We start from the raw sequence: 15,399 nt of genomic DNA, 5'->3' as shown, positions 1-15,399 counted from the left end.
ATGTAATTTTGACTATACGCGGTTTTTGCTTTACGCTCTAACCGCGGAACGGAACCCCCACGTAAGATGAGACTCGCCTGTATTACTTTTGATTACAAATATTTGCATTGTAAAAATGACAAACAAAAGATGGTCTTTTTCAGTTCACCTCATACAAGTACTGTAGTGCAATCTCTATCGTGAAAGTGCAACTTACAAATGTAGATTTTTTTTTTGTTACATAACTGCACTCAATAACAAAACAATGTAAAACTTTAGATCCTACAAGTCCACTCAATCCTACTTCTTGTCCAGCCAATTGCTAAGAGAAATAAGTGTGTTTACATTTACGGGAGATAATGCTGCCCGCTTCTTATTTACAATGTCACCTGAAAGTGAGAAAAGGCATTCGCATGGCACTTTTGTAGCCATCATTGCAAGGCATTTACGTGCCAGATATGCTAAACATTTCGTATGCTTCTTCATGCTTTGGCCCCCATTCCAGAGGACATGCTTTCATGCTGATGATGCTTGCTTAAAAAAATGCGTTAATTAAATTTGTGACTGAACTCCTTGGAGGAGAATTTTATGTCTCCTGCTCCATGGCTTTACCTGCATTCTGCCATATACACCTCTACCCCGATATAATGCGACCTGATATAACACGAATTCGGATAGAACGCGGTAAAGCAGCGCTCCAGGGGGGTGGGGCTGCGCACTCCGGTGGATCAAAGCAAGTTCGATATAACGCGGTTTCACCTATAAGGCGGTATGATTTTTTGGCTCCCGAGGACAGCATTATGTCGGGGTAGAAGTGTATTTTGTATTATGGTAGTCTAGAATGACGACCCAGCATATGTTGTTTGATTTAAGAACACTTTTGCTGCAGATTTGACAAAACACAAAGAAGGTTCCAATATCAGATTTCTAAAGATAGCTACAACACTCAACCCAAGGTTTAAGAATCTGAAGTGCCTTCCAAAATCTGAGGGAGGAGGTGTGGAGTATACTTTCAGAAGTCTTAAAAGAGCAACATTCTGATGCAGAAACTACAGAACCTGAACCACCAACAAAGAAAATCAACCTTTTGTTTGTGGCATCTGACTCAGATGATGAAAATGAACATGTGTCGGTCTGCACTGCTTGGGATTGTTATCAAGCAGAATTTGTCATCAGCATGGACGCATGTCCTCTGGAATGGTGGTTGACACATGAAGGGACATAAGAATCTTTAGCACATCTGGCACGTAAATATCTTGCGACGTCGGCTACAACAATGCCATGCAATGCCTGTTCTCACTTTCAGGTGACATTGTAAGCAAGAAGCAGGCAGCATTATCTCCTGCAAATGTAAACAAACTTGTTTGTCTGAGTGATTGGCTGAACAAGAAGTAGGACTGAGTGGACTTGTAGGCTTCAAAGTTTTACATTGTTTTATTTTTGAATGCAGTTATTTTTTTTTACATAATTCTACATTTGTAAGTTCAACTTTCACGATGAAGAGATTGTACTACATTATTTGTATTCGGTGAATTGAAAAATACTATTTCTTTTGGTTTTTCCATTGCAAAGATTTGTAATAAAAAATATAAAGTGAGCACTATCCACTTTGTATTCTGTGTTTGTAATTGAAATTAATATATTTGAAAATGTAGAAAACATCCACAAATATTTAAATAAATGGTATTCTATTATTGACCGCATTTTAATCATGCGATTAATCGTGATTTTTTTTTAATCACATGACAGCCCTAGTAATTTTTTACCAGTAAGAGTAATTAACGATTGAAACAATTTACTAAGGCTTAGGGTGGATTCTCCATCCCTGCCAATTTTTAAACCAAGATTGGATATTTTTCTAAAATATATGCTCTAGGAATTATTTTGGGGAAGTTCTATGGCCTGTGTAATACAGAAGGTCAGATTCAATGATCACAGTGGTCCCTTCTGGCCATGGAATCTATGAATCTGTGATATATGAATCAATGAATTATGTGCCTTAATTTGCCATCTGTCCAGGGTTCCTCATATGTAGCTCATGTTCCTGCTTCAGATTGATAGCCCCTGATATTTTAAGTAAAACTGTTATTTATATAAAGATCTTTCTTCCTCGCCCCCTCAAAAAAAATCCATTAATTGTAATGCAAGTCAGTAGTAAGGTGATAAGATGTGTCCATATTTTTCCATCAGTGGGTCATATTCAGTTCTGGTGTAAACAAGTGCAATACCGCTGAAGTCACCTGAATCTGTCTAACTTAACCATGTCTGAATTTTGTCTGAAATATCCTTAATAGCCTTCTGTGACTGGAGTCCCAAGGGAGCCAACTGAGGTCACTCAATTAGGGTGAACTGCAAAGAATGGGGCAGACAATCCCCAAAACTGGTGGATATTCCAACACTTAGATTTACTATGCCAGCACAAAACAGATTCTATAATATCTTACTGGTTATCCAGAAGCTAACAACACAGCTCCCTGAAAGGTTTCAGAGTAGCAGCCGTGTTAGTCTGTATCCACAAAAAGAAGAACAGGAGTACTTGTGGCACCTTAGAGACTAACAAATTTATTAGAGCATAAGCTTTCGTGGACTACAGCCCACTTCTTCGGATGCATCCGAAGAAGTGGGCTGTAGTCCACGAAAGCTTATGCTCTAATAAATTTGTTAGTCTCTAAGGTGCCACAAGTACTCCTGTTCTTCTTTTTGAGTTCCCTGAAAGTAACCCAGCCTCAGGCCTCCCCTAGATACCCAAGTCAAATATGATGAAGATTGCTGAAAATCTTATTCATCATATAAAAAAGTTCTACCAATCCCAAAGGATCGGACACATTACTTCCCAGGTTAATGAATATTTCAGTTCTTACCCAAATACACGCTTTCTGCCAATTCTTATTAACTAAACTAAAATTTATTAAAAAAGAAAAGATAGAGAGTATGGTTAAAAGATCAGTATACGTACAGACTTGAGTACAATCTTGAAATTCAAATTCATAGCAGAGAGGGAGAGCTTTGTAAATGCAGAGTTCTTTCAGAAATAGTTCATAGGTTATAGTCCAATGTTTATATTCAGGGCCGTCCAGTCAGGACTGGGATTTCAGTCCTTATGGCTTAGGCTTCCCCTGCATGAAGCCTCAAGCAGATCTGAGATAAACAGGATTAGGACCACAATCATTTTTTATACAGTTTCAAGCCTTCTTTGACAGCTTGAAGTCCTTTGGCAAACAATAGGCATTCATGGGAACTTTGAAGTAGACCCATTTCCTAAGCATCGCCGGTAATTACCCACACAGATTAATATCAGGCAATTGCCTGTTTCTCCACCATTCACAGATGATTTGCTATACATTTCTAGGAGATTAATACAGCGATATCCTATGGTTACAATTCATTTAAATGTGAAGATGTCCTTTTGATCTCTGAATTAACAGAATACAGCATAGACGGACTGTTTGATTACATTGTTGATCACTACCAATATATATGTAAATACACAAAAACACAAACATTATCTCCCTATATTTCCTTAAGGGTTGAATTTGAGTTATTTATTTTCCAGTCATGCATCACATCTTCAAACACTGGCATCTATGCCCCGCACAAACACAAGCATGCAGTTCATTCCACTGAAAGTTTTAATGAAGATTAATGGCAAAATATGGAGAACCACTGTCTCCCTTTCTGTTAGTCCCACGCCTGTACAAGGTGGTAACATGTTTCAAATAGCACAAGCAGTATTTTGTATTTTCATTTATATTCTACTGAATAATCAAGCCTAAGTAAATATCCAAATTCCACTAGTTTTATGTCTAAGAATTCTTTATCATAGGGCTAAGCACAGAATAGACAGCTGAGAAATCCTCAGTGTTAATACTACCTCTGCCAGTGGCTGGCTGGATATCCTTGGGCAAACACATTTTCAGAGGTGTTTACTATTTTTGTGTACCCTAAGTCTCTGTTCACTGACTTTGGGAGACCAACTTGAGACAACTAGTGTCTGATTTTCAAGGGTTTTCCCATGAAGAGCTGTGGGGTTCTCAGCACCACCAAAAGTCACGCACAATGGCCCAGATTCCCAGTCTGTCTCAAATTGGGCACATAAAATTAGTGAACACTCCTGAAAATGTGAGCTTTGACCTCTGTCTGTGTGTCAGTTTGCCCTTATTACTTCACAAGGGTGTTGTGTGGATTAGGTCACTATTTTAACAGTTCTTTAAAGATATAAAGTGCTTTATTAATACTAGCATGACACTTTGCAGTTGACCAGCATTCAGTGAAATCAGCATTTTTATTCTTAACACCAATTATATTAATTCAGGGCTTGTTCATGTAAATAAATGCTTGGCTTCCCACCACAGGAGCCCCCAAATCCATTTGCACATGGTCTTACACATCATGTGGTCTTATACATTGTGAAAGTTGCAAACTGTACATCTGAGAACAGAACCTAACAGGTGCTTTCAAAAGTCTGGTTCCGTAGATAACCAAAGGTGGCAGTTATACTTTCAGAATACAGTACCCAAATTTGGAAGGAAATAATTATAAGGCATCAGTTATAGTAAAGATGTTAATGTAAGCAACTATTGCACAGGCTTACTACCTTGGAGTTAACTGTGATTCTTCTCTCTCTTTTCTCCTTTCATCCAGACTTTTTTCTAGATCCTTCTGCTTCTTCCTCTGCTATGTTCCTGTATTTTTTCCCTTGCTCTCAGTTCCTGCTACCTTTGGTGTTTCCCCAAGACCTCTTCCACTTTGTTCCCCAAGAATTCATTCTGATTCCAATCTCATCACTCAGGTTCCCTTATTTGGCATTCAGGAAAGCTACTATGAGTTGATCAGACTTAAGCATAGGGGGTGGGTACAGTGCATACCACATATCAAAAGTTACACACCAAACCTCTTCCTTTATATACATTTACACATTATATTGCATTTACTATACTTTGTAACAGACATTTTGTAATTGTCTTGTTCACTTTGTAGGAACCAGTCCCTATGTGGCATGCTCTGCCCATGTACTGTCCATGCATGACTTACTCTACCTCATCTTATGTTCCATGCTTATCTTATCCATTTTATCTTGTCCATTGCAAGTGATTCCCTCGATGATTCCCCCTTATTTTAGCTAGTGCATATGTTCTGTTTCCAGCCTGCTAATCTCCCTAATCCTGTCTTCCAAGAAATGAGGCCTCACCCATGTCCAGTTACTCATATCAAGTCAGGCCTACACTGTAAAGACACTGATTCATATTATAATTATCACCAACCTTAATATTGCAACCTCCTTCTCTGACTTCCTATCTCTTCCCTCCATTCATTCAAACCATTGTTACCAAAATAATTTTCCTTTCCCAACCATTCTCCCCTATTTGAAAACCTTCCCAGGTTTTCAATCTCCGGCATTAAATTTAAGCTTCACCTCTTCTTTATGGCATTCCATAGCTTAAGATCTTATATCTCTGCCTTCTTCTTTTCCTATACTCTTCCACTCTCCCCCTACCACCACACACAACCTCTTTCACTCATATCTGTCATCAGACCTCAATTATGCCTGGAAAATCCTCCCAATTAAAGATGGCTTGCAAAACAAACAAAAAGTGATCTTGTGCCTTTCTTTATTTTATGATATAAAAAGAAGCCCTTCGTTTTTTAAGTGTGTTTTTTTATTTTTTTTTAATTTGGTGGTTTGTTTGTTTATCCAAAATTTAAAATCTGGCCTCTCATTTGCAATATGTCATTATTGGAGGACACAGACATGTTGATTGGGAGATCTGAGTCCTCAACTGAAGGGCCCAAGGTATTGAAATCCCATTTTTAAAAAAAAGTTTTCTTTCAACTCTTTATTCAAGTATTTGAGTGAAAGTGGTGTTTTAAAAAATGAAAGTCTTAAAATAAATCCCAGCCCCTCCAATTAATAAGTCTTAAAATAAATCCCAGCCCCTCCTAACATCAGGCTTGTCTGGTTATGTAGACTCTGTCCTAAGACCCTACGCTACCAGCACTCCCAGCTATCTTCGAGACACCACTGACTTCCTGAGGAAACTACAATCCATCGGTGATCTTCCAGAAAACACCATCCTGGCCACTATGGACGTAGAAGCCCTCTACACCAATATTCCACACAAAGATGGACTACAAGCTATCAGGAACAGTATCCCTGATAATGTCACAGCTAACCTGGTGGCTGAACTTTGTGATTTTGTCCTCACCCACAACTATTTCACATTTGGGGACAATATATACCTTCAAGTCAGCGGCACTGCTATGGGTACCCGCATGGCCCCACAATATGCCAACATTTTTATGGCTGACTTAGAACAACGCTTCCTTAGCTCTCGTCCCCTAACGCCCCTACTCTACTTGCGCTACATTGATGACATCTTCATCATCTGGACCCATGGAAAAGAAGCCCTTGAGGAATTTCACCATGATTTCAATAATTTCCATCCCACCATCAACCTCAGCCTAGATCAATCCACACAAGCGGTCCATTTCCTGGACACTACTGTGCTAATAAGCGATGGTCACATCAATACCACCCTATACCGGAAACCTACTGACCGCTACACTTACCTACATGCCTCCAGCTTCCATCCAGGACACACCACACGATCCATTGTCTACAGCCAAGCTCTAAGATATAACCGCATTTGCTCCAATCCCTCGGATAGAGACAAGCACCTACAAGATCTCTATCAAGCATTCTTAAAACTACAATACCCACCTGCTGAAGTGAAAAAACAGATTGACAGAGCCAGACGAGTACCCAGAAGTCACCTCCTACAAGACAGGCCCAACAAAGAAAATAACAGAACACCACTAGCTGTCACCTTCAGCCCCCAACTAAAACCTCTCCAGCGCATCATCAGAGATCTACAACCTATCCTGAAAGATGATCCTTTACTCTCACAGATCTTGGGAGACAGACCTGTCCTCGCTTACAGACAACCCCCCAACCTAAAGCAAATACTCACCAGCAACCACACATCACTGAACAAAACCACTAACCCAGGAACCTATCCTTGTAACAAACCCCGATGCCAACTCTGTCCACATATCTATTCAAGTGACATCATCATAGGACCTAATCACATCAGCCATACCATCAGGGGCTCGTTCACCTGCACATCTACCAATGTGATCTATGCCATCATGTGCCAGCAATGCCCCTCTGCCATGTACATTGGCCAAACCGGACAGTCTCTACGCAAAAGAATTAATGGACACAAATCTGACATCAGGAATCAAAATACTCAAAAACCAGTGGGAGAACACTTTAACCTGTCTGGTCATTCAGTGACAGACCTGCGGGTGGCTATATTACAACAGAAAAACTTCAAAAACAGACTCCAAAGAGAGACTACAGAGCTAGAATTGATATGCAAACTAGACACAATCAACTCCGGTTTGAATAAGGACTGGGAATGGCTGAGCCATTACAAACGTTGACTATCTCCCCTTGTAAGTACTCTCACACTTCTTATCACACTGTCTGTACTCGGCTAGCTTGATTATCACTTCAAAAGTTTTTTTTTTTTTTTTTCTTAATTAATTGGCCTCTCAGAGTTGGTAAGACAACTCCCACCTGTTTATGCTCTCTCTGTATGTGTGTATATATATCTCCTCATTATATGTTCCATTCTATATGCATCCGAAGAAGTGGGCTGTAGTCCACGAAAGCTTATGCTCTAATAAATTTGTTAGTCTCTAAGGTGCCACAAGTACTCCTGTTCTTCTTTTTGCGGATACAGACTAACACGGCTGTTACTCTGAAACTTTCCAATTAATAAGGTTTCACTTCATGATTTTACTGCTATCATCTTACCAGTTTGTCTAGCCATCCATAGAGACTTTCAGGAAACACAGGTGAGACATGACCTGAATTGCTATTGCGGGAAAATAAAAACATAAAAACCCTTTAAAAAAAAGTATTTAAGGCCATATCACAAAGAAGCAAAAGGGGACAAACCTAATTATTTATTCCTTGGCAGGTCATCTTCAATGTTATATAGGTGTATTTGGGTAGCAAGGATTACAATACAATGAAAACTGGTTAAAGTAACCACTCAAGGGACCAGGAAAGATCAGTTATTTAATTACATTTATTAATCAGTAGTATTCTAATAAAAGCAGATAGCTGTTCTCTATTCTGTTCTCTAGACTGATTCTTGCCTGCATATTTATACCTGCCTCTGGAAACTTCCACTACATGCATCTGACGAAGTGGGTATTCACCCACGAAAGCTTATGCTCCAATACATCTGTTAGTCTATAAGGTGTCACAGGACTCTGTCGCTTTTTACTCTATTTTGGAGATACTTTGGGGTAGTCTCTTAAAAAAGAAGCTTGCCTAAGTGTGGTTTCTTGTACTGGTTGTGCTGTGCTTTGCTTCATGTTGCAACTACAATGCAAAATGTACTGGCTTTTAATCATAATTACTATATTTCTTGACTGCACTTAATCATTTTCCTGAGTTGCTACTGCTTTTCACATTTTCTGCAAGATGGCCACTGTGCATTAAACTGATATTGCTAGTTGAATATGGAACTACTCCCCTCCCTCTCTCTCTCATTTCCTGCAAAGCCAAACTTGCTTTTTTTCCAGTCTACCCTTGTGAAAGTGAGTGAGTAGAACTGGTATTAAGCAATTAATAAAACTATTGCATAGGGACACCATTCTGCATATATGCTTTATTTTTTATAATGCTTCAAAAATAAAAATAAAAACCTGTTTTGAACTTACAATGTTAAATATAAAATACTAGCGCTATTGAGCTGTTCCAGTTAAAATTATCATGGAGCACACATTGAGCATAAAAATTTCATACAGTCTTTGTGAATTGTCTCACTAAAAAATTGTGAAATGTTCCTAACTAGCATGTAATTTGATGATTTTTGAATTGTAATGACGTATGATACATAACTGATGAAATATTTTGCATATTTGTTTTCTTTTAGTCAATTGAAGAAAATGAAGTGTATTTGCCTAATGATGAGCTTTGGCTCTATGAAATTGATAGTGGGTTATGGTAAGCCATTTTATTTATATTTAATGAATTTGCAAAATGTGCTATTTACACCTGAGTATTATTACTTATGGTAAAAAGACTATTATTTCAGATACATAAATGTGGTCTGTTTCATGTCTCTTGGCTGCTTAAATAGCCTGCATTCATTTACTGTAAAAATTTAATATCTGATGTATATTTTGGAATAATGTCTTCAGATAAGAAAATACCTATGTAAGCACAGTAATTTTTTTTCAATGGGATGTTTCCAATGTTAACTTTTTAAACATAGTTTAAGACTTGTTAAATGTAAAGAGCCACTTATGTATTTATACTGGCTCAATGAACTTTTATGTTAAAATGAATATTAAATACAACAAGATTAGAGTGCTTGATCCTTTTAGGATTACTTTCTTTTTGTTGTTATTACTTAATCATATCAGAAATATGTTTGCATAGATAATGTATTTTAAACATTTAAATCAGATTAAAATCTTACACATCACTAGCAATATAATATTTAAGTTTTACATCAAATTGTATTTAAAAATTTTGGGGAGGTGGGTCTAGTAGCGATACCAATTATTAAAATTGCCTGATACTTCCCATTATCAGACCCTATTTTTAGTTGCATGTAATTTTGCCAAACTTTAGCCATGTGGGCTGAAATTTTCCATGCTGGGTGTCTGTGATATAATATAATATTTTAAATTTCAGCCAAAATGGGTTGAGCTGTTTAAGAATGAGGCTAGGGAAAAATAAGCTGTTTTGCCCAAGTTAAAAAGTTATTGAGCCCTTATCTTTGAAATGCTCCATGCTTTGGTGCAGGGACTTGAAATTTGGTAAGGGATGCCTTTTGTCATAACATCCATCCAAGTTTGGCCAATTTATAAGCATTTGAAAAATTGCAGTTTGCACATGCTCAGTAGAGACTTGCTAGAGCTAACAGCAAAAAGTCTCAAAAAAGATTCTGTCCTCAGTGAGCACACCTGATAGTGCTGACCAGACTGCTAATGTGCCCTCCTCCCAGAGCAACTATGTGTTCCCCATCCTGTTATATCTCCTACTAGTACTGCTTTGCTTTTGATGTATTTTGGTTTGTTTGGGAGCAAAATTATGAGATTTTAATATATTTACTAAATGGCAGGACAATGCACCTAATGGAAGGAGAGCTACCTACTTCTATGTCAGGAAGTTGTGGAGCTTGCATTAATGGGAAGCTGTATATATTTGGCGGATTTGATGATAAAGGATACAGTAATCGGGTATTGTAATCTTTTAATTCTGGAGTGTATTTTAATCGAATGACTACTAATGCAGAACTTCATTTAACAAAGCATTTAACCTTGTATTTAACTAGAGGGAAAAATCTAAGGGTGAGATTTTGGTTTTATTTTAGAAAAGGTGCACTTTAAAATACTTTAAATTGTAGATCTGATTCTTTAGTCCCTCTGCATCTGTACATCTCCTATTGACTGTACTGTGAGTTTTGGCTGGGTTAAGACTGCAAGATAATGCCCGGTATGTTTTGTTTTTTATTTTGATTTTTCAAGTTTGCAAGTATTTCCAAAATTAATTGTATTTCTGTGAGAAAAATATATTTGCAAGCATAATTAGACTTACCTCACATTTGTTGCTTTTTCTTTGCTCTTTAGCGGGCAAGTGGCATTTGCTTTTCTAGGATTGTCAGATACTAACTACTTAATATTAACATATGACTGCTAATTTCCCTGTTGATTGCAGGTAATTAAATACTAATAAGGAATGAAATGGGGAAAATGGGTTATTCAGTGGATTAATGTAATGGAAACCAGAATTTTCAGTGTAGATTAGAAAACAAGTGAAATGAGTTTGATAGTTCAACTAATCTGCAGCACTTCTGCACCTAGTTAGGTTCTGTGTACACTGAATTTATAATCAATACTGCTTGTGGACAGAGCATTAGATTGAGACTAACAGGTGAAATAGTGGTGCCATTGAAGTCAATGGCAAAATTCTTACTGACTTCAGCAGGGCCAGGATTTCACCCGAAAGGCATAATCAAAACTGAGAGGGGGAGATTTTGCTGCTTCTTCCTGCATTTTACTTGTAATTAGTCAGTGAACCAATCTCTTACTGTCATAAGCATTATAATTTGTCAATTGCACTCAGATTTCTTTTTTTATATAAGAAAATTATTGTTCTTTTGCTCTTTGTAATCACATCTATTGCTGATTTGTGCTTGATTCTTCAAAATCATTTATTTTATACTTAAAATATTATAATTTTTCTTTTAAGCTGTATTATGTTAATTTGCGAACAAGAAATGGAACCTATAAATGGAAAAAAATTACAGACTTTAAAGGTCAGCCTCCTACACCACGTGACAAGCTTTCCTGTTGGGTGTATAAGGACAGGTAATACATCAAGAGTATTTTTAATCCCTACTAATCAAAGGGAAGAAGTGTTATATTATAGGTAGAACACAAAACTGGAAGTCCAATTCAGACTCTGACTTACTCTCTGACCTTGGACAAATCTCTTAACATCTCTGTCTCTCAGTTTTACCACCTGTAAAATAGGAATAATCATACTTACCAACCCTAATTTATGGAGATGTTGTTGTGAGATTTAATTATTTTTAAAGTGCTTTGAGATCCTTGGGTGCAAGACACTATTCAGGTGCTAAATATTACTTTTTATTTAGCTGATGACTTATTAAACTGGTGTTAAAGTTCATTTACTGAATTTTTAATTGCTCATGAAATTACAAAGATTATGCTATAAAACATTGTTATATTGGTATAATTTAAAATTATATTTGTTTGCAAAAATATTGACAATAAGAAAGGGTATTTCAATGAATAACTCCCTGCTACAAAGAGCAAAGTTGAGAATACAAGCTAGGTATTTGTATTGTAAATGCTTCTTGGCATATTTAGCCAACTTGGTTGTAAAAGTTCTTTAAATTATTTGAACATATTAAACTAAAAAACAAATGTGTACAATTTCTTTAGATTTTATATTAACCATTAAAGGTAGCTATGGTGGTAGAATTGGTCACAGAGAAATAAATCAATTGTATATAAGGGCTATTTGCTGTAAAAGCTATTGTAAACAAATAAGAGTTACATGATATATAATGAACAAAATAAACAATTCATTCACTTATTGATTTCTAGACTCTAGGTCCTCCAGGGTGTGACAAAAAAAACCCCAAACCCAACACATTTAGTATTTAGTACTGCATTTTGGTTTTGAAACTCTGAATTAGCTGCGAGATGTATAAAGATGTATGCAGCCATGCATCTCTTTTTAGCTGTTGATACCAGGGTGTTCAAGAGCATGAATTAATTTATTCAAAGTAAAGTTTAATTTATGTACAGAATGAAGATCCACCCATTTCAGGTGGAAGTATGTGAGTAACTCAACACTTTTGTGAAATGTACGTCTTTGGGGGCAAACTACGCTCCATTTTGAAATCAGTCCTCAGAAGATGTGACTCTGAAGATGAGTATTCCGTAGAAGCTTGCACAATACTGGGAAATAACTAGAGAGCTGCTGTAACTCTGCTTTCTTAGGGATGCCAGCCTTCCATCATCCCTTGTAACCTCTCTTCTGTACAAAATCCTCATCAAACTGCCACCTCCCAAAACAGCCCACTACAGCACCAAATGTTCACAACCACTACTGGTAAAAAAAATATAATCTGGTAAAGGTGTGTGTGCAGAAGGGTGAAATGGGGGCAGAGTTAAGCTTTGTTCCGTGGTGTGTAGTAGTTCTGGCAGTGCTGAGGTGTGATAAACTTGTGCGTGGAAGAGTAGAGCATGTAGCTTAACTTCATTTCCTTGGTTTTGTGCGTTTGTATCAGGCATGTTTATGTGTGTAGCAACACAAAGTTGTGTAGTAATTATATACAGTATGTAATATTTTTCTTTGTTTACACATTTAAACATTAATAGGAGAGAGAATTGAAATTTCTGATAAAATTAAATAGCTTATCAAAATATCAAATTGAACATTAATTTAAAACAAATGAAGTTCAATAGATTTTTTTTTTTTTTTTTTTTTTGTTCTTCCAGATTAATATATTTTGGTGGTTATGGATGTAGAAAACACAATGAACTGAGTGATTGTTTTGATGTTCATGATGCATTTTGGGTAAGATTTTTTTACTGTTTAAAATAAATAGTGCCTTCTGATTGTTGAAAAGTTTTATTAAACACATGACTTATTATTAAATGAACCACAGCTACTAAAACAAGGAGCCAGATTCAGTCCTGGAGTAAGTAGAGTTAACTCCATTGAAAGAGAAATCTCAGGACAGTATGGTGTATAATATATTGGGTTTAACAACACCTATATAGGGTATACACAATAGAAGCTGATGTCTTTCCTCTGTGTAGCAGGTAGAGTGGGCAATATTGTGAGGATGTATGGGGTACAGTGGAGGTACTCTTCAGGGGAGTGATGAACAGTGATTTAAGTTAATGGAACTATACCTGCTTGCACCAGGATTGGATTTAGGAAAACTCTGGGCTATACTCCATTTTTTTTTTTTTAAACTAGGGTGTGAAATTCTTGCCTCATGGAAGTGGATGTCAAATTTTCCATTGACTTTGATGGGGCTAGGATTTCACCCTGAGATGATTATTTAGAGATACTTCATAATGAAAACGTTTTGGCATATTAATGTTGATTTACTTTTGTTTGAATATTTTTCTCTCTTCAGAGGAATCCTCTCCTATTAGTGGAGCAAAGTTTCCAATATCTGTTATTATGGAGCTATAATAATGACTCCATAGATGAGCAAAATGGAGCATAAAATGGAAAGTAGACTGTAAAATGCTTTCCATTTTATGCTCCATTTTGCTCACCTCAAGAAACTTCCACAAAAGGTCCTTTTGGCTTTATATATATGTTTTAGGTCATTGGAGATTTTTTTTAAATGTATAAGGTTAATGATACAAGCTGTTTTAAATTTATGGATAATTGCAAAGTGGTATTTCACTTTTTGAAAACTGTTCTAATTTTTGTTGTTGTGTGCTCATAAATTCAAACTAGATTTACCATACTTCCACATCTACACATTACAATAATCTCAGCAGACATGTAAAATAATCACGTTGTACTGCAGCCATTTGATATTAGACTGTTCCTTCATTAGTTTGTTTCTATTAGATTGCATCAACAGTAATACAGAATTGAATCTTGAAAAATTAATTGTGATTTCAATTTATAATTTATTGGGAGTACCCAAGCCTGGACTCCCCTAGATAAAGTAAAAGCAAAGTGCTGTTAAAGTAGAAAAAGTGAAATAGCTCTATTCCAATTAGATGCTTCCATTCACAGAAAATGCTAGTATTGAGCTCTTTGAAGTAATGGCAGGGAATTTATCGCCTGACAGCTTTATCTGTCCACAAATACCTTCCCTTAATTTATTATCCAAAGTAAATACCTTTACCATAAGATGTCTGGAACAAAGTACCACTTAGTTTCCCATAGTGAATTGTTACAATCAGGGCCATCCCTACAGGAGTGCGGGGCCCAGGTTATAGGTGCCAAGTTTCTAATCTGCTGAGGGGTGCTCCCCCAGGCCCCGCCCCCACTCAACCCCTTCCTCCAAGGCTCCGCCCCCGCCCTCTTTCTTCACACCCCTGCTCCGCCCCCACCCCGCCTCTTCACACCCCTGCCTCACCTCACCTCTTCCTCACCCAGTTCCGCCTCTTCCCCTGAGTACGCTGCGCCCTCGCTCCTCTCCCCTCCCCCCGAGCACCTCCTGACACCATGAAACATCTGATCCACAGTAGGTGCTGAGAGGGAGGGGGAGGCGCTGATTGGCGGGCAGGAGGCGCTGGGAGGAGGTTCTGGTAGGGGGGCTGCCGGTGGCCGCCGCTCTCCTCGCCCCCACCCACTCGCCCGCTGCTCTCCTCCTCGCCGTCCGCCTGCTGCTCGCCTCCCTGTTCACCTCCTCACCCTGCTCGCCCGCCTCCTGCCTCACCTCCCTGCCCAGCTCTTCATGATTTTATCGAAGCACAGGGCCCTCCAAAACACAGGATCCATGGCAGTCGCCCTGAATCACCATACCTAAGGGATGGCTTTGGTTACAATATTCATAATTAGAAAATTACATAGAAGTCTGTTTAATCATTATGCATGTTCAACTGTTGTTGCCATTAATGAGAGTTGGATACATCAAGGAGAGAACAGACCCCTTTCATCAAATGTTAATATTAATCTATAAGAAAAATGTCTTACTAATGAATAAACCTTTGTTTATACAAAGCATATCCTACTAAACATTTGAAGGCAATATTTTCTAAAGTACCTAAATGATTTAGGAGCCTACATCCCATTCTCAAAAGAACAGAATTATCAGACACATAGATGAACATGATTTGTTGGGGAAGAAGCAATGTAATTTTTGTAAAAGGAAATCA

At 37.6% G+C, this 15,399-nt stretch overlaps 1 protein-coding gene across 4 annotated transcripts in view; it reads left to right on the top strand.

The window, feature by feature from the left end:
• The window catches only part of KLHDC1 (kelch domain containing 1), a 58,641-nt gene that overhangs the window by 5,551 nt on the left and 37,691 nt on the right, over nt 1–15,399 (top strand). For all 4 annotated transcript variants that reach the window (XM_054027971.1, XM_054027972.1, XM_054027969.1 and 1 more), the window contains exons 2-5: nt 8,931–9,001; nt 10,128–10,245; nt 11,258–11,376; nt 13,042–13,120. In XM_054027971.1, coding sequence (XP_053883946.1) covers nt 10,132–10,245; nt 11,258–11,376; nt 13,042–13,120 — 312 coding nt within the window. In that variant the 5' untranslated portion in view covers nt 8,931–9,001; nt 10,128–10,131. The remainder of the gene's footprint in view (nt 1–8,930; nt 9,002–10,127; nt 10,246–11,257; nt 11,377–13,041; nt 13,121–15,399) is intronic.

Source organism: Malaclemys terrapin, chromosome 4 (genome assembly GCF_027887155.1).
Source record: "Malaclemys terrapin pileata isolate rMalTer1 chromosome 4, rMalTer1.hap1, whole genome shotgun sequence".
Taxonomy (NCBI): domain Eukaryota; kingdom Metazoa; phylum Chordata; order Testudines; family Emydidae; genus Malaclemys; species Malaclemys terrapin.
The sequence above is the reverse complement of the archived record's forward strand: the minus strand, read 5'-3'. Positions and strand labels throughout refer to the sequence as shown.